This window comes from Gopherus flavomarginatus, chromosome 3, assembly GCF_025201925.1.
Source record: "Gopherus flavomarginatus isolate rGopFla2 chromosome 3, rGopFla2.mat.asm, whole genome shotgun sequence".
Taxonomy (NCBI): Eukaryota; Metazoa; Chordata; order Testudines; family Testudinidae; genus Gopherus; species Gopherus flavomarginatus.
The window spans coordinates 44,829,855-44,849,206 of NC_066619.1; the positions used below are offsets into that span (position 1 = coordinate 44,829,855).

General features: G+C 44.9%; 2 protein-coding genes across 5 annotated transcripts in view; one reads left to right on the forward strand and one right to left on the reverse strand.

The window, feature by feature from the left end:
• CDK7 (cyclin dependent kinase 7) overlaps nt 1-2,117 on the forward strand; it is a 31,854-nt gene extending 29,737 nt beyond the window's left edge. For all 4 annotated transcript variants that reach the window (XM_050947074.1, XM_050947075.1, XM_050947076.1 and 1 more), the window contains one exon: nt 1,881-2,117. In XM_050947074.1, the coding sequence (XP_050803031.1) occupies nt 1,881-1,906 (26 nt within the window). In that variant the 3' untranslated portion in view covers nt 1,907-2,117. The remainder of the gene's footprint in view (nt 1-1,880) is intronic.
• LOC127047924 (cardiomyopathy-associated protein 5-like) overlaps nt 1-19,352 on the reverse strand; it is a 478,816-nt gene that overhangs the window by 135,868 nt on the left and 323,596 nt on the right. The window lies entirely within an intron of this gene.

Below are 19,352 nucleotides of genomic sequence, written 5' to 3' on the forward strand. Positions count from 1 at the left end.
TTTTACAAGAGGTGTACCTTGTTAAAAGCAATATCTTATAATCCATGTAGATTCTAAAGTGCAGAAAAACTTCTGTATCACAAGTTCTGTCAATATCCAAAACTATTACAGTATTTAATACATTTTATCCTATGACTATCACCTGTTTGAGATGTTCTCTTAAATCCTTATATAAAGGGAATTACTTACATTTTAATTGAGACATTTCATTGAATTCATTGGAAATTCTGATCATTTTAGAACTCTGATGTACATTAAATGTTTACTTCTCTGGTCTGCACATTCTTAATTTTATAGCCAAACTTCATCCCACTACTGGCCTCTACATATTTTCATGTGTAAAATATACCTGCTCAGAGATCCTCAGCTTTGAGAATCTTCTGGACAGCAGTGTCCTCTGGAGCTGCAAAAGGAAAGCATTATAGTACCTGATGTTTTGAGCCAAGACCATAAAGGATGATATGGCCTCCATCACTTGGTTTTGGTTTTTTTTCTTTTCCTGGCTAAGAATCTGTGGACCTTGTCCCTGTGTCTCCAGACTTTGTATTTTTCTTAAACTATGCACCTTTCAGTCATTGAGTCAAGCCTCTGAAGTTCTGGATATGGTAGATTTAAGCACATTCCCATTATTTGTCCTGCATAGGGAAAATAATATCTGCACTGCAATTTTATAGCCCTGCAGCCTGGGTCCCACAAGCCTTAGTCAGTTGACGTAGGCCAGCCATGGGTTTTTACTGCAGTATAGACATACATTAAGTGATAGTGTAGGCAAGATCTAAGTTCTTTTGTGGCTTTTCTCTGAGTTTTAACAAAGGATAGAAAAGCAGTCTAATATCTTGGCCTATTCTATACTACAGATGCAACTAATGAATTGTAAATTCTTTAAAGTAGTGGTAGGGAAAATGTTTGTCTAAAACTCCTTGTGCAGTTTGGCATTAAATAAGTTGGTGAGCATGGTTGTCAGTGACTTGTAGCATGGATGGGACCAAACCATTTTTAAACAAAAAGCCTCAGCTTATTTATAGGATGCTAGGAGACAGCCATGTTTTAGTAGGTCACATTTATAGTATAGGTGGACCTCAGGAAAGAGGAATGGAGTAGTGCTGCCAGTCTCTGGGGCAGATTCTAAAATAAAAGTCTAGTAAAACCCCTAAGCAGACATTGAAAGGGTTTTCATTTCACTCCACTGTACCAACATGTTGCAGTTACTGAGAAACTAGAAAAACTTACTATCTTTATTACAATACCACCACTCACCCCACTGACAGTTGCCTCCTTTTTTTTTCTACGCTTAATTCTATTTTAAACCTGTAACTTTCTATATCAAATGGAAGGAAAAACAGATGGTGTCTAAAATGTTTCATGTCACGCAGCCTTGAACAAAGATGGCTTGGAAACTTTTTAGGAGTACAAAATGGCTTTCTATACATATAGCTTAATTTTGGATTGCATGTTTCATGTAAACATGAGAGAGATGTTCTGGACAACTTTTTTCATGCACTATTATAGCTGCTCTTCTATGAGCCTGCTCCAAGACTAGACAGGGCCTAGATAGTAGTGAGGGTATAGCTACAAGCAAAAGCTGTGCATGTTTATCCAAGCTCACCTGAATCCAGCTGGTGTAGGGAGCAGTGTGGGCTCAAGAGCTGAGTACAGAGGCTGGGTATATACTCAGCTCATGAGCCCATACTGACGCCTGTGCTGTCTTCACTGCTACTGCTAACCTGTGCTAGCTGGATTCAAGCTAGCTCTGATAAGCTAGCCTGTTCACAGCGTTTGGTGTTCAAACATATCCTAAATAACTTTGGGGGATTGGGGCCGTTATTTCATTTCAGTATTGATACAAAGGAAATACTTACACTCTAAAATTAATTTTTCAGGATTACCAAAAAAGTTGATTTTTTGATTACCATGGATGATGATGATGATTAAATGGCCTGAAAGACTAAGATAATGGGAAAATGCTGCAACATTAGCTGAACTTTGATGAAAAGTGAATTTGTAATATATTTACATGTGTAAAATGTGAAACTTAATATTTCAATGCTGAAACCACGTGGAGTGTTTTATTAAACCTATTCCTTTTTGAATAAATATATTTTTTAAAAAGATCAAAATATTTTGAACTGCCTTGCTGTATAATTACTTTGAAATGTGTTTGTGTAGTAACTATGGGAAGACTCTGTGGTGATGAAGAATAACTTGAGATGCAGGCTTTGATGAATGAAGTGCTGTGCTGATGCAAACCCTACTCTAGAAGAGAGCCCCAGGTGTGGAGCCTGTGTGCAGATGAATGTTTGTTAGCCCATATACAGTTTTTTCCACCCATCTGTACTAGACATAAGGAGATGCCATAGTGTTTTAACTTCGTTCCAGTTAAATCTGCTAGTGCAATAACAGAGTGTGCACTTGTTCTTGTGACAGACGTACTTGAAAAGTCTTCAAGGTGTATCCGTGCTGAGTTTTGAACTACAAGGAGGTACTCCTCGATTTGATCGTCCAAAAGAACCAACTTATTGAAAAGAAGAAATAAAAATATTTGGAATAGAATGCTAAGGAGATAAACAAGAAGGCTTTGCAGCCTGTAGAGCTACAGTATGTTTAAAAAGGAGTGGAGGGATGTCTGAAGAGTAATGTGGCAGACCTCCTATATGGTGCTGCTTATGACTCATATTTGGATGAAATGGTGGTTATGTAACCGAGTACAGTAATTAGTCATCCCAAGAAAACACTAGGGAAAAAATAATTGTATTTCCTGTATTGTGTATTGACCACTAGTAATTTTAAATTCGCTGTAAATCTCCTCCAAGACTTAATGGACTCCATATGTAGCTAGAAATTCATATTTAATAACATTTGGTTTGAGTGACAAATTCTGTTTAGAAGTTACTTTAGCCTGAAAACAGAACTCAGTGTGCACGTGTCATAACTGAACAATTACAGATGCAGGATTCTGATGGAACAAATGGCTGTGCACTCTCATCTGTAGCAGGCATATACTCAAATGCACTTATCTGAGATCACACTGTGTGGGAAGGGAGGTTCTATTATAAACTCACTTAGCTTCCTTGAGGTAGTTACTGCTCCTTGCTGGATTTCAGAGCCCACATACTGTTCTGAAATTTAAATCTCTAGCCAAAGGTAGGATGCAAAATGAGGATAATACCTAGCTCTTGGGTGTAGTAAACACTGTTTGTAGAGCACTAGAAGTGCTAAGTATTTATAGAAACCACTTCCAGATTATTTTGCACTGCATGATGAGGAATTGCTGCAGGTGCCCAGGAGCCAGAAGACATTGCCATTACCGGGAAGTCAGTTTCCCAAGAGGAAACATTCTCTAGTGAAATAAGTAATGCCTCTTGGCACTTGTATTGTTTGGAAAAAGATTGATTTAAATGGGGCCGTCAGTTAGTTTAGGTGCAGAATGGAGATAACAACCTTACTTAGCTAAAGCACACTAAGGTTTCACATGAGCACCAGTGAATTTGAGAGTTAGGTTGCATGTAGCAGTGGGAGAAGAGTAATGCTGGCATATAGAGCATCTTCTCCAGGTTTCTTTAGGGGAGTAGACAACTTTTAATTCCTTCTAGCAGGCAGTTGCCCTTCTTGCCAAGCTTCTGAGGGAATCTTTGTGTATAAACCAGAGGAGTGGGATTCATGGGGTAAAGGCACTTGAAGAATTATTCTATCCCCACTTCTAGGTCAGCTGAGGTAGGGGATGCCTGCTTCTGGCAGGAATCCTTCTCAAGGAGGGGCCTGGTTGCCGTACCTCCATGGGAGGGTTCCCCCAGCTTGTAGGTCAGTGGAATAGGATCTCCATTTCTCTTCCTCCTTTGGGTATATCTATGTATAGGGTAGAAGGTATGTTGGCTGCCATATTTAGCCCTAGTGCTGATGGGGCCTTTTGTAATTTTAACATTATAGCTAGTCCAGGTGAATACTAGGTTCCCTGCTGGGTTTCATCTGACCAGCAGCATGGTCTTCTATAAGATTTTAAAACTCATTTCTTTTATTTAAAAAGTTTTTTTCTAGTGTGGACAAAGCCCTCGAGCAACCCAGTCCGTCATGGTGAGAAGGACAGGGTAAGAATGAGTCCCTGCCCTGTTTGGGGGTGTTTTAATAGCTGTGGGCTGGACCTTGTAGATGGTGTGAAGATTGCTGAAAAGGGCTGCTGCTTTTGAGCAGCAGACAGGGTAAGGAGAGAACCTGGGTGTTGAATAGCTACATCTGCTACTTCTGGGGGGATTCTACATGACAGCACACCTGCAGAAAACACCTGACTCCCCCAGAAGTCCTGTGTTCCCCTGCAGAAAAGCAAAGGGAAGCCATGCGGGGGAGTGGGGGAGGAACAACCATGGATGCAGTTTTTGGGGGGGATTGCACTCCCAAACAGGTGAGGCATGGGGGGGCCCCACAGGGTTACATGCCACTGCCCCCCTTCATTTCTGCAAGCACAGAGCTGGCCGGCTGAAGGAGGCTATGTCTCTGCTGACTCTGCAGCTGAATGCTGCCTCCTGGATCCTAGTGCCAGTTGTGCACCCCTTCTGTGTGGTGCAAGCCTTCCTGTTTTCTGTGCAACAGTGAGTGTCCATGGTGGGGCTGGGTTAAGGTGGTGATCAGGGAAGAGGCAGTGAGGAAAGGAAGAGAATGGAATAAGGGGCGGGGATGAGGGGCTGTGGTGAAGAGGCAGTGGGGAAGGAAGGAGGGTGGAATAAGGCAGGGGGAGAGGGCTTATTGTTAATGGCTTATTGAGGAAATGTGCACAAGATCAAGGATTACCCCAGGAGCTGTGTACAATAGAAACCTCAGCACTACACAATGGGGACTGTTTGACCCAGGTCACAGGAAAAGAGTTTTTCAGCAAGTGGGAAGAAGATGATATGAAAGGGAGACAATGACATCATGATGGTACCTCACTCTCCCTACACATGCCTGGAAACACCTGAGGAAGGAGGACTGAACTGTGGGAAGTGATGGTCCCAGGCTGAGGGATTTCTAACCTGTATATGAAAATCTGGAAAACCCAAGCTGAAAAGTCAGGGCAGCTTGTGCCTTAAGAATCTGCCAGCCTGTTTATCGCTCGGGGTGAGAATTTGCTAATTCATGTCCTACCTATCCAGTATGTTAACCTCAGTATGCAGTTTATTTGCTATTTAGTGGTAATCTGCTTTGATCTGTTTGCTATCACTTAAAATCTATCCTTTTGTAGTTAATAAATTTATGTTATGTTTTAATCAAAATCCGTGTGCATTTTGACTGGAGTGTCTAGGGAAAGTCTCAGCTTGGTTACCACAAGTGTGAATGGTCCTCTTCACATTGAGGGAGAAGTGGACTGGGTGTCATACTCATATACTGTCCAAATTTAACCAGCACAGGACAGTGCTGCTCTCGGGTCCTAGGCTGGGAATCTGGATGTAGGACTGCTGATGAAAATGCAAGCTTGGAGGGCTTTGCAACTTTTCACAGTAGCACAGTGTGAGAGGGATCCCAGGCTGGTAGGTCAGGGCTCAATGGCACCCCAGTTCCAGGTGCCACCCAGGAGGAACCCATCACAACAGTACCCCAGTGATCCTGTCGAGGACTCCAGAGAAGCAGGCTGATCTCTCACATTGTGAAAGAGTCCCTTGAGTATATACTCCTCATCAGAACTCTTGAAGGCAGGTTCAATTCCCCCTGTGGAAGTTTGTCCTCGCCACTGGCAGGGTCAGCTTGTGGGATAAGGGCCAGTTTGATGGAAATGGGAAGACAAAGATGTAGAGGTAAGGGCTAAATGCATGGCAATAAAAGTGTTTCAAAATAAGATAATTGAAGTGGAAGGTTTGAATGAATGAGAGCATGACTATTCAAACCTGTACTGCAGTACAAAATAAGTTCCTGACAGAAGCTCTTGCACTGATCAATAAATAATTGATGAATAAACTGATTTCCCTGTTGTAGTGCTAGGCATCAGATTATCATAATTAACATAGTTACTCCATTTTCTTCCTTTCTGTATTTCTCCCCACACAGAGCATGATATTTTAAGTTGAGTAACTGTAGATCCCATAAAATTCAGTTAATAGAAGCAGCTCCGCAAATCAGGATGCTTTTTTAGGTGCCAAAGTTTGTGTGTGTGGTTGCTGCACTCCCAGTGCCTTTTCAGACAGTCAATTGTGGAGACTAGTATCATGTGACTTGTCTCAATTTCTTGTTGTGGCTGAACAAAGTCCCTAATTATACTGCCTAATGAAAACTGGTGTGAAATTATGAAAAACAGCCTCAACAGCTATTCTGCAAAAGGCACAAGCAGATACTTGTCTAATCCACTGACACGTGCGGTGTTTCCCTGTGTGGCCTTGTCCACATAATATGCTTTCCCCACTACCAGTTACTCCAGTATCTAGTGTGGAAGTTACACTGGTCTACAATTTTTGAGAAGTCGTCTGCTTCAGAGATAAAATGTGGTATTTATTATGTATTTTGATGTGCTGAATTCAAATATGACAATTAAAACAACTGGCTACTGTTTCTATTATACTTAAGTTTTTACATTTTATGTCTATGTATATTGTGTAGATAGTAGAGTTTTAATCATAAATTGTAAACCTAGGTTGGTCTTGTGTTTATGGTTGCTTTACATGATAATATTTCACCTGTCCTGTTTATGTAACACTTTAAAAATCAGCAAAAGGGTTATATAAATAAAATTTATTATGGAAAAAAAGGCAAACTATTATGTACATAGTTCAGTCCTATTCAGTGTCTACTCGGCGCTTCGTGGCTTGTCTCTTGTATTCATTAAATGGAGCATCTCTTGTCACTGTCCAGCAATAGTCTGCAAGCATTGATGGGCTCCATTTGCTCTGATAGCCTGCCAGGAGATTCCACTGCTGTAGTCTGGAGCCCAACAGCTCTGCCTTACTCTTGAGTAGTTCCAAATCCCTGACAAGGTCATTCAGTTCACCTTGTGTTATGAGGTGTGGTTCAGAGGAGGAGGATGGGAGAAAATGTGCGTCCTGTGACATTGATGGTTCAGGACCAGAAGTTTCATCCTCTTCCTCATCCTCGTCTGACTCAAGTGAGAATGATTCTGGTGCATCAGGAACTGGCAGTCCTTCTCCGTGCGGTACTGGGCATATAGCTGATGGAATGTTTGGATAATGCACAGTCCACTTTTTTTTCTTTGACACACCTTTCCCAACTGGAGGCACTATGCAGAAGTAACAATTGCTGGTATGATCTGTTGGCTCTCTCCAAACCATTGACACTGCAAAAGGCATAAATTTCCTTTTCCTGTTCAACCACTGGCGAAGATTTGTTGCACAAGTGTTGCAGCATATGTGTGGGGCCCACCTCTTGTCCTGATCTCCAATTTTGCAGCCAAAATAAAGGTAATAGGCTTTCTTAACCATAGTGGTTATACTGCACTTTTGTGATGCAAAAGTCTCACGTCACCACAAACATAGCAGAAGTTATCTGCACTCTTCACACAAGTACGAGGCATCTCTGCTCACTTTGGCTAAACAGAAATGTGTCCCTTTGCAAAATCAAACACTGACAAATAAGAGAGCACGACACTGTATGATTTCTAGAGCTGATCTAGGGCAATTTGTTCAGCAGAGTGATGTAAGCTTCGTTATGATTGCATCATCCATGACTTCTAGGAATAACATGATGCAATTCATATCATGTATGATGCAATACCAGCTCCAGATTGCATCATTCATTGTTTTGCCTAAAAAGCAAGTACTGTCCAAACCCAGTCATAGATGTATTTTAGTCATTTCTGGTTTAAATTGAGATCCCTTCCCTTTATAACTCACTTATCCTCCGCCATTCCCAAGTCAAGGGTCGTAAATGCTGACCCAATAGCATATCTTGAAAACTAGAGCCAATCAACAATTTTAAGCATCATTTTCATTCTCAGTGACCCAGAATTAGTAAAGTTGGACTACATTTATTTCAGAAGCATTTTGGCTGTAGAGCAGTGTTATCTGTGCTATAGGTTCAAACCCTGTTTCTGCTTAATATGAGGTGCAAGAATTAGTTTTGCCAATCTCAAATGTTCAAAAATCATGAGTCAGGCTCACCAAAAATCATGAGAGCACCTTTGAAAGCATGAGATTGTGTAACAGTAATAGATTTGGAGTTCTTTTTGTTTGCCTTCTGCCCTTTAGGGTGCACTGGGGTCATATTTTGAAGCTTTCTGCACAGCCACAAGAGCTAGAAATGTTTTTTTAAGCATGAAGGCTGAAACCATCACCTATCCACTTGACTCCAGGAGTTGGGGCTTTAAGGAAAACAACAATTGCCATGAAACTTGACAAAATCATTAGTTGGCAACACTGAAGAATATACAGCTGTGCATAAAAGTTAATGTGAGGACTTTGAAGTAATTGTTGGATTGTTTTTTGTATTGCACAGCATGGTATTTGGATGATGTGCTAATTTGTTTTACTGTTGCATTGTTGCTTTTAGTAGGCTGATGGGAGTTGTCCTTTTAAAAACTAGGTGTGGCAGAATTAGTGTGTCTGAGGCCATGTCTACATCTAAAATTTTGCAGCGCTGGTTGTTACAGCTGTATTAGTACAGCTGTATAGGGCCAGCGCTGCAGAGTGGCCACACTTACAGCAACCAGCGCTGCAAGTGGTGTTAGATGTGGCCACACTGCAGCGCTGTTGGGCGGCTTCAAGGGAGGTTCGGGGAACGCGAGAGCAAACCGCGGGGAAGCTGGTCTCCTTTCCCGGTTTGCTCTCTCGTTCCCCGAACCCCCGAGCAAGCAGGTCTCCTTCCCTGCGGTTTGCTGGGTGGTTCGGGAAACGCGAGAGCAAACCGGGAAAGGAGACCAGCTTCGCCGCGGTTTGCTCTCGCGTTCCCGGAACCACCCAGCAAACCTCAGGGAAGGAGACCTGCTTGCTCGGGGTTCGGGGAACGAGAGAGCAAACCGGGAAAGGAGACCAGCTTCGCCGCGGTTTGCTCTCGCGTTCCCGGAACCACCCAGCAAACCTCAGGGAAGGAGACCTGCTTGCTCGGGGTTCGGGGAACGCGAGAGCAAACCGGGGAAGGAGACCAGCTTGATTACCAGAGGCTTCCTCAGGTATGCTGGGATACCTGCTTATTCCACGGAGGTCAAGAAAAGCGCTGGTAAGTGTCTATACTTGATTACCAGCGCTGGATCACCAGCGCTGGATCCTCTACACCCGAGACAAAACGGGAGTACGGCCAGCGCTGCAAACAGGGAGTTGCAGCGCTGGTGGTGCCCTGCAGATGTGTACACCTCCTAAGTTGCAGCGCTGTAACTCCCTCACCAGCGCTGCAACTTTCTGATGTAGACAAGCCCTGAGACAAAAGCTCCCACACTGCTCTTGTCTGTGTTGGCTGTCCAGAGAGTAGAAGACCTGCTGGCATAAATTCCTAAAGGTCAAAAAGTGAGTTAATAAATTTACCTTTCTAGAGAGCAAGCCTCTTTCTCAGTGTAAGTTTAGCACTTATGAGGGAATGGTTCTCATTGCTGTTAATGAGCCACTAAGCCTTTCACTTGTAGCTCACTACTTCAACTGTCAGCAGGGATGCAAAGTTGTCCTTATCTGATGGAAAATTGGTAAACCTCCTAGGAGATGAGTTTGAGTGTATCCAGCTCCTACATTGTCTCTCACCCATGCACTGGGGGAGGGCAGAGGAAGTTAAATCAAGACAGACCAAAAAGCACAACTGAAACTTGGGTGAGGGAAATCTCATGATCTTGGGAGTGGTTGGATGTCTGACTCATGACTGCCTTTTTTATACTGTGAAAAGAATAGCCATGCCTTTGAGGGCCTATAGTTTAAGGGATCATTTAGTGTGGCCATCCATCTAAAACCTATAAAATGCCAGATGTCAGATCTGCTCTAGGAATGATTTGGGGGACGTTCTATGGGCTGTGCCATACAAAGGGTCAGAGTAGGTGATCACAATGGTCCTTCCTGGCCTTAGAATCCATGACCAGATTATTTTGTTAGCTTTGTTCCACATTAATTGTAGTGGGGCTCTGCGGAGAATTTGTCATAAACCAAGATTTTGGTGGACAGCCATTATTATCATGTAGAAGGGGTTAATCCATCCCTCTTATGTGAGATCCAACATAAGGTTAGCAGAATGGATTCCTCCCTTTGTTTTGTGCATCTTGTGTAGAGAAATTGCATTTGAAAGAAATTTCTCCTCCCTGCTGGGAGGCCAACACCCTTTTCTTTGCTAACTTAATGGCTCCAGTCCTGAGATAACTGACTCTTACCACCACTTGAATTTGAGTAGTTTACATGCACTGTAGTATTATCCCTTGTATAATGAGCCTTTTCCCTCCTAGTCAATTGCAGGTTTCCATTGCAGAGAATGAAATGGGAAAAACCCAAGAACAAAAACACCACACCCACAAACCTTTTGGGCACAAAAGAGAAAAGTGATTAATGTGATTTATTTGAATCCTCTTGCTTCACCTTTGTATTTCATTTCCAACTGTTTATTATCCTCCTAACTGAAGTAGCTTGTTATTCCTGAATTAACTTTGATAAAAAGGCACAAGGAATGGTCTGAAGAGCTAGCTTTTGGAGCTTAAAATGATGGATTTACTCCAGGGTTTAACAGCCAGTAGAAAGTCTATAAGGGCTGCAGGCTGCTTTGGTACAAAATGGAGCACTCGGCACTGCGCAGGGCAACCAGAGAGTTCCCTGATTCACTGCCTCCCCCAGTAGAGCTCCTGGGAATTAAATCCTCCCCTCACTGAAACCCCAAGGCACTGAGGCAGTGTGATGGCAGAAATACCATCTGTCTTGCCTCAAAAGCGAGTCAATCCATGCTGGGTAAGAAGGCACTTGTTGCTGGTGTGGAGAGTTGCAACTTTCATTGTTCCCTAACCATAATGGATCATTTCTGGCACCCGGTTAGATGGCATGAGAACACACTGGCGAATATTTTTGCCTACTCTCCTCCATTTGTTCCATAGTCTGAAAAGAGTCAGATTACAAAGTTACCAGTTTGGATTATACTAAATCTTCCTAAACCACCTGAATGTTCTAGTTCAGATGTTGTAATTAGGTTTGCTTTCAACTGTATCTTGTTTCCTCTCTGCTTGATTAAGATCTTATATATTTTTTCTCTAGCAAATGGCTTTGTCGAGGACTCGAACCCAGATGGAGAGGTTCGTTGTCTGACGGCAGAGAGACAGGCAACACCAGCAAGATCCAATCAAAAGCTCTTTATTGAGGAGTGCACACAACAATAGAGAGCAGCCCGTCTCCAGAGAGAACCAGCATACTCTTTACAACTAGCATAAATTTATATAGACAGTTCCATTGTGTCATAGATTATTCATTTATGCAATTCCCCCCACCCAACCCCTTCTCCTAACAACTAGAAACCTTTTGTATACATGCATACCTACATTCTACAACATTAAGTGATTAATGACATCTTAACAAACCTCTTATCAGCATGGTGACGAGCACCAGAAGTTAGGAACGGGGGAGTGAAGAACAGACAGAGAACAGAACCAGGGAATGAAAACAAGAAGACTCTGTTGTTTAAACAAATCTGTTATTTAAACTCTGTTATTTAAACAAACTGTTCTTAACACAGCACATCTGGTACAAGAATGCAACTCTTTCTTATCTTACTTTTCCCAGCTCTTTGTAAGTATGCTCCTCAGTATTTCAGGGACTACCCAGAAACCCCTGTTAGCCTGACTTCGGTCGAGCTGGCATAACTGTTTTGTGCATGCTTTTTTTTTCAGCCCACCTAACAGCTTGATATCTTAATTTCACCTATAAATGTAGCAAAACCTCAGTACACTCAACCCAGTAGTCATGTAGGCTCTAGCTACAACAGGGGAACTTTCTAAAAATGTTCACTGTTTCTCACATTGATTTGCAACCTGTTGTTGGCAACCCAGGGAACCCTACTTTAGATGGGCTATCAGCATTAACAGTGTCTTGTAATCCTGCTCTTAACAGATTTGATCTTTACTACAGTAGATTAGGCCAAAAAGGGACCCCAAAAGTGTGTGCCCTCAATTCTTCAGGTGCTAAGCTTTTATTTTTCAAATGTTACTGTTGGGGGAGGCCAGACCCCAAGTAACTGGCAATATGGCGTGGGGTTAAAAGTTTACATTCTCAGGCCTACGATTGCCTTTTGAGCTAAACAATATGTTCCTTTAAAGTTAGCATGAGTACATGTAATCATTTATCATCATCTTTTGTTTATGGCACAAGATGTAATCAATCAAAGGGGGGGGTTAGTAGTATGGGTTAAGGATATAGTTAATTAAAAGATCCGGTAGTTAATGAATTGTAAATGATGAATTGTAGCACCTGTGAACATCTTTGTAAACAAGTGGGGTATATAAGGTGGGGAAGAGGATAGTGATTGGTGCATGATCTGAGATTGCATATCTTCTTGCACCTTATTTGACTCAAATAAAGAGACTTGCTTCTCCACTCCGGTGTGGTCATTGGGGATACGCACACCGAGCAAACGAACCCCAACTGCTGCACCCCTGCAACAGTTACATTTCTGCTTTTCTTGGCTGGAAAAGATCCAATGTAAACCAGCCATAGGCAGAATCAATAACCGCCCACTCTGGGTTGTGCAGCAGTTTCTGCTAGTCAATATGAGCAGATCACATACAATAATCACTGACAGCCATTGCATGGGGGAGCCTTTGTTTTGCCTGGGATGCCCACTTTGTTCGTTTGCTCTCTGGTCTGTGATAGCTGCTCCACCCTTCAGACAGGCTAGAAGGTGATAAATACATTCAAGAATCTGTGAAGGACATTTGGCAAGAATGTCAGCTTTCATTTTTTTTAAAAAGTAAGTCCCCAGTCCTACCAATGAGGTTGCCAGGTATCTCGTTTTCCGGTCAAAAAGGGACCCTGGTGGTGCCAGTCAGCACTGTTGACTGGGCCTTTAAAAGTCCAGTTGGCAGTGCAGAGGGGCTAAGGCAGGCTCTGCATGGCTCCCGGAAGCAGCTGGCATGTCCCTGCAGCCCCTAGGCCAGAGGTTCTGAAACTGTGGATCAAGACCCCCAAAGTGAGATGCAACCCTGTGAATGGCATCCCCAGGGCTGGTGTTAGACTTGCTGGGGCTCAGGGCTGAAGCTGAAGCCTGATCGTCACCACAAGGGCTGAAGCCGAAGCCCAAGGGCTTCATCCTTGGGTGGCAGGAGTCAGGATTCAGCTCAAGCTACAACTCCCCCACCCAGAGCTGAAGCCCTCAAGCTTTGGTTTTGCCCCTACCCCTCCAGGGTGGCAGGGCTCAGGCTTTGGCTCTGACCCTGCTGCATGGGGCAGTTGGACTCAGGCTTCCATCCCTCTTCCTGGGGTCATGTAGTAATTTTTGTTGTCAGAAGGGGGTGGCGTTGCAATGAAGTTTGAGAAACCCTGCCCTGGGCGCAGGGGCAATCAGGAAAGATCGGCACACTGCCTCCGCCCCAAGCACTGGCTCCACAGTTCCCATTGGCTGGGAACCACAGCCAATGGGAGCCGCATGGGCGGCATCTGTGGGCACAGGCAGCACACACTGTGCACAGCCGCCTGACTGCCCCTGCATCTAGGAGTCGGACACGCTGGCTGCTTCTGGGAGTTGCGCTGAGCCAGGGCAGGCAGGAAGCCTGCCTTAACCTCTCTGCACCATGGACCGGGAGCTGCCTAAGGTAAGCGCTGCCCGGCTGGAGCCTGCACCTCGAATCCCCCCATGCGACCCAACCCCCTGCCCCAGGTCAGAACCCCTTCCTGAAACCCGCATCCCCGGCCCCATCCCAAAGCCCACACCCCTGCCCGAGCTCGGAGCCTGCTCCCGCACTCTGAACCCCTCGGCTCAAGCCTGGAACCCCCTCCTGCACCCCAAATCGCTTATCCTGGCCTCACCACGGAGCCCTCACCCCCAACCCCCTGCCCCAGCCCAAAGCCCCCTCTTGCATCCTGAGCCCCTCATTTCTGCCCCCTCACCAGAACCCACACCCCCAGCCGGAGCTCTCACCCCTTCTGCACCCCAACCCCCTGCCCCACCCCAGTGAAAGTGAGTGAGAGCGAGGAGTATGTGTGGAGTGAGTTGGGTGCGGGGCCTTGGAGAAGGGGTGTGGTCTTGGGGTGAGGCCACAGTGTTAGGTTTTATGCGATTAGAAAGTTCTTGGCAACTCTGCTACCAACCCCCATCCCTGGCTGCAGCTAAAAGTTTGAAAATGTGACTCCTAAAGGCTTAAAACCCAGAAGGCGAATAAAAAAGAACCCAACCTTCTTTTTAAATCTCATAATTCTTGGAGCCTGACTCATGATTTTAACCGCTAGGCCTGCCAGTAGAGTTGAACTGGGAGAGGACAATCAGATGAGAACAAACAGAATTTGACAAGCCCTGGATAAGAGAACAGCCTGAAACTGTTTGTGCTGTTGGTGAGTACTGGAGTGGCATTGGAGCTGATGGTCTGGTTGTCCTCTGAATGAGCCAGGCCCCAGCTATAGGACTCCATTAGAGAACTGAATCTTTAGGGCAGCACCAACCTGCTATGTATCAGCAAGACAGGACCTGCTCAAAATGTGCTGGTTCCGTTAATATTTTTTCCTGTGTTCACGGCTGTGCTGAACCATGCTATTACTCTGCCACCATTCCTGGTGTGATTCCTTGAATCAGTGGCTCTTGATTTCTAGAGGCTTTCCGGAAACTACCAATAGCATCAGAGGTTGGTGGGAGATGTAGTCCATAATTCCCAGGGAAATTCCATGAGTCACGCCTTGCTGATGCATGTCCACTTGGTTACACCAACTTTCTCTAGAGTAGACAAGGCCTATGTGACCCCTAGGGGAGGCTGCCACCAGACACTCGGTTGAGGGGTTTGTCAGGGGAAGTTTCTGTTTTATTATGTCCCATGCAGGTTCTGGGGCAGCTGAGGCGGTGGTATGTGCTATTCAGCTTCCCAGGTTCAAAAGTAATCTCACTGGACTCTGGCTGCAGAGTGAGGGGCATGAGCAGAAGGGACTTCACTGGCTGCCTGTGGTGACAACCTATGTGTAAGACCACCATTGTCCTGCAGTTCTTGCACAGATAAAACCCCCACATTAGACACATTCAGTGAGAGTGTTTGACCATGTTTTTCACAGCCTTGCATACCCTGATGTTCCCCATTACTGGAATGTGTCTTCCAGAGGAAACTTGCAGTTCTAGCAACAGTCAAGGCAGTTAAATAACAGGCTGTGACAGATGGGTCCAATTTGGGCATGAGTTGTTGGATTAACACCCCCTCAACCTCCCACCATACACACACATTGTTTGACTGGTGTCAGGTCAGTACTCAAGTAAAGTATATAGTTATTTTTAAAATCATTTCCAGGCTTTTTATATTGAATTTAATGAGCACGTAAATTGTAAAATACACCATAAAATTGAGATGTTGATATGAAACTGGCTAACCTGCAGAAGCAGTGTAATCTGTTTTTTCTTTCTTCAAAATATGAACTACACTAGAACAATTTTCCCTTTCTATTCCCCTCTGACAAATATCAAAACTGCAGATGTTTCCTCCCTGCTTCTGCAGATTTCATTTTCTTCTCTGGTCAATGTGACACCGGCAGACCAGGTGCCAGCTCATGCCAAGGCCCTGGGCCTCGCTGAACACTGACAAAAGAATAGCTGGAAACCCTCCTCAACCTGAGACTCTGAAACTTCTTACCACCCGCCTGTCCAGAGGAGGGCCGCTCGAAGGGGAATGGACTCCAGAGCCCTGGATCTCAATGCCACGCGCTGTCCTTCCTGGCAAAGAGACATCATGGCCAGTGAGTCCAGCACACCCCCAGAAGCGACTTCACCTCCTCAAGCTTCTCCACCAGCATGGTTTACCTGTGTGTTACTATAGTTAAAAAAGGTATTAGCGTTATAAGAATGTGTTTAGACTTTATGGAATGCTTGTAGGATGCTGCATGTATTAATCCTACTTATAGTGTCCCATGCTATAAGGTATTTGCTCTATAACTGTAAAATATTTATTCTGAAACTCCATAACTCACTAAAGGGCCGGGTTGGGGGGGAAGGGACGGACGGACGGACGGACAACCTTTCACCTAATACAAACTGCTGGATTCCTACAGGAAGTGTTATCTCCTGCCTAGCAGGAAGGATAGTTGAAGCTAAATGGGCCATTGTAAATCAAAGACTTTGTCAATTGTTCCCCTCACCCACCCATGACGAGGTTACATGCAGAACCCCACCTCCCATCAGCTTGCACTCTCGGATGATGGTAATTCAAAAAAAAACCCTGACCAGAAGGAATTTGGGGTCTTTTTATGTTATTTGGACCCTAATGGGCACTGATTCCTAACATAAGCAAGGTTTCAGAGTAGCAGCGGTGTTAGTCTATATCAGCAAAAAGAACAGGAGTACTCGTGACACCTTAGGGTATGTCTACATCTACAATTTGCAGCGCTGGTTGTTACAGCTGTATTAGTACAGCTGTATAGGGCCAGCGCTGCAGAGTGGCCACACTTACAGCAACCAGCGCTGCAAGTGGTGTTAGATGTGGCCACACTGCAGCGCTGTTGGGCGGCTTCAAGGGGGGTTCGGGGAACACGAGAACAAACCGGGGAAGGAGACCAGCTTCGCCGCGGTTTGCTCTCGCGTTCCCCGAACCCCCCTGCAAACCGCAGGGAAGGAGACCTGCTTGCTCGGGGTTCGGGGAACGCGAGAGCAAACCGCAGGGAAGGAGACCTGCTTGCACGGGGGTTCGGGGAACGCGAGAGCAAACCGGGGAAGGAGACCAGCTTCGCCGCGGTTTGCTCTCGCGTTCCGCGAACCCCCCTGCAAACCGCAGGGAAGGAGACCTGCTTGCTCGGGGGTTCGGGGAACGCGAGAGCAAACCGGGGAAGGAGACCAGCTTCGCCGCGGTTTGCTATCGCATTCCCGGAACCACCCAGCAAACCGCAGGGAAGGAGACCTGCTTGCTCGGGGGTTCGGGGAACGCGAGAGCAAACCGGGGAAGGAGACCAGCTTCGCCGCGGTTTGCTATCGCATTCCCGGAACCACCCAGCAAACCGCAGGGAAGGAGACCTGCTTGCTCGGGGGTTCGGGGAACGCGAGAGCAAACCGGGGAAGGAGACCATCTTCACCGCGGTTTGCTCTCGCGTTCCCCGAACCACCCTGCAAACTGCAGGGAAGGAGACCTGCTTGCACGGGGGTTCGGGGAACGCGAGAGCAAACCGGGGAAGGAGACCAGCTTGATTACCAGAGGCTTCCTCAGGTATGCTGGGATACCTGCTTATTCCACGGAGGTCAAGAAAAGCGCTGGTAAGTGTCTATACTTGATTACCAGCGCTGGATCACCAGCGCTGGATCCTCTACACCCGAGACAAAACGAGAGTACGGCCAGCGCTGCAAACAGGGAGTTGCAGTGCTGGTGATGCCCTGCAGATGTGTACACCTCCTAAGTTGCAGCGCTGTAACCCCCTCACCAGCGCTGCAACTTTGTGATGTAGACAAGCCCTATGAGACTAACAAATGTATTTGAGCATAAGCTTTCGTGTTAGTCTCTAAGGTGCCACGAGTACTCCTGTTCTTTTTGCTAACATAAGCAAGAGATCCCCAGGACTAACCTGGGTTAGCCCTAATGGAAATTCAGAGTAGCATATTTCAACAGTTCTATCTCCATTTGAAACCTAAGACTGCAACTCATTTGTGTGTATATTTATCTGTTTTAATCTTGTAAATAACTCCCATTTATTTTTTCTAGTTAATAAACCTTTAGTTAGTTTGTTACAGGATTGGCTACCAGTGTTACCTTTGGTATGAGATCTAAGATGACTTGGGGTAAGTGACTGGTCCTCTGTATTTAGTGATCTTTGGTGTAAAGTGACCATCTATCACAGAATCAAGCAAGCCTGGGTGACAAGATAGACCAGTGTGCCCAAGGGAACTGTCTGAGACTCCATGATAAGGCTGTATAATGCCTGAGGAGTTTACCCTTGTGACTTGCTTGATGAAATCTAAGTATAGAATTCACAGCCAGTTGGGGGTTTGTGCCCTGGTTCTTAACAGTATGCCCTGAGCTTTCAAAGTTGTAGCTGTGTTAGTCTGTGTCAGCAAAAACAATGAGGAGTCCTTGTGGCACCTTAGAGACTAACAAATTTATTTGGGCATAAGCTTTTGTGGGCTAGAACCCTCTTCATCAGATGCGTGGAGTGGAAAATACAGGAGCAGGTATAAATACATGAAAGGATGAGAGTTGCCTTACGTGTGAGGTCAGTCTAACAAGACAATTCAATTAACGGCAGGATACCAAGAGAGGAAAAATCACTTTTGTAGTGGTAATGAGAATGGCTCATTTCAAACAGTTGACAAGAAGGTGTGAGTAACAGTAGGGGGAAATTAGTATTGGGGAAATTAGGTTTAGGTTTTGTAATGACCCAACCACTCCCAGTCTTTATTCAGGCCTAATCTGATGGTGTCCAGTTTGCAAATTAATTCCAGTTCTGCAGTTTCACGTTGGAGTCTGTTTTTGAAGTTTTTTTGTTGAAGAATTGCTACTTTTAGGTCTGTTATTGAATGACCAGAGAGATTGAAGTGTTCTCCTACTGGTTGTTATGGTTCCTCATGTCAGATTTGTGTCCATTTATTCATTTTCATAGATACTGTCCAGTTTGGTCAATGTACATGGCAGAGGGGCATTGCTGGCACGTGATGGCATATATCACATTGGTAGATGTGCAGGTGAATGAGCCCCTGATGGTGTGCCTGAGGTTGGTATTCTTGCTCATGAGCCACTCCAGATAGCATGACAGTCAGTTTGTCCAAACCCTCCTCTGGTTATTGAAACATCATTACACCATAAAACATTGAGAACGTGATTCTAAATTGATTCTACTGGGAGTTTGGGAATTGTGAGTAAGGCAGGGTCAATGTCTTATGGCCATAACTGAACATAAAATACAATCAGCTAAGTTAGATCCTCTTCTCCCATGGAAGGTGGGCACAGGGCAAACCACCTCACCGAGTTTTCTTGTAATTGTCTTATGAGGAAGGAAGGGCCTGGGGGAGTGCAGAATGAGAAAGAACCATGGTTTCCCCATCCCATGGATCCTAGCAATCTCTGCAGCAAGGGAGAGAAAACCAGAGCTGAACTGGGAAAGGGGAGAAGAATATGAAGGAACAACTGAACTTAAACAAGAGAAGCCCTGGATGAGAGAACTTTTGAGAGTTCCATGCTGAATGAAAGAGCTTTGACTCACCAGTGGTGACTTGTCCCTGTGCCCTTGCTAACTTAACAAAAAATAGCTTATTTTTAAAAGAGGAACTAATATGATGCATAACAGGCAAAAGCAAGTAGCCTTGTGACCTTCCATTTTTACCCCTCATGAAGGATAATA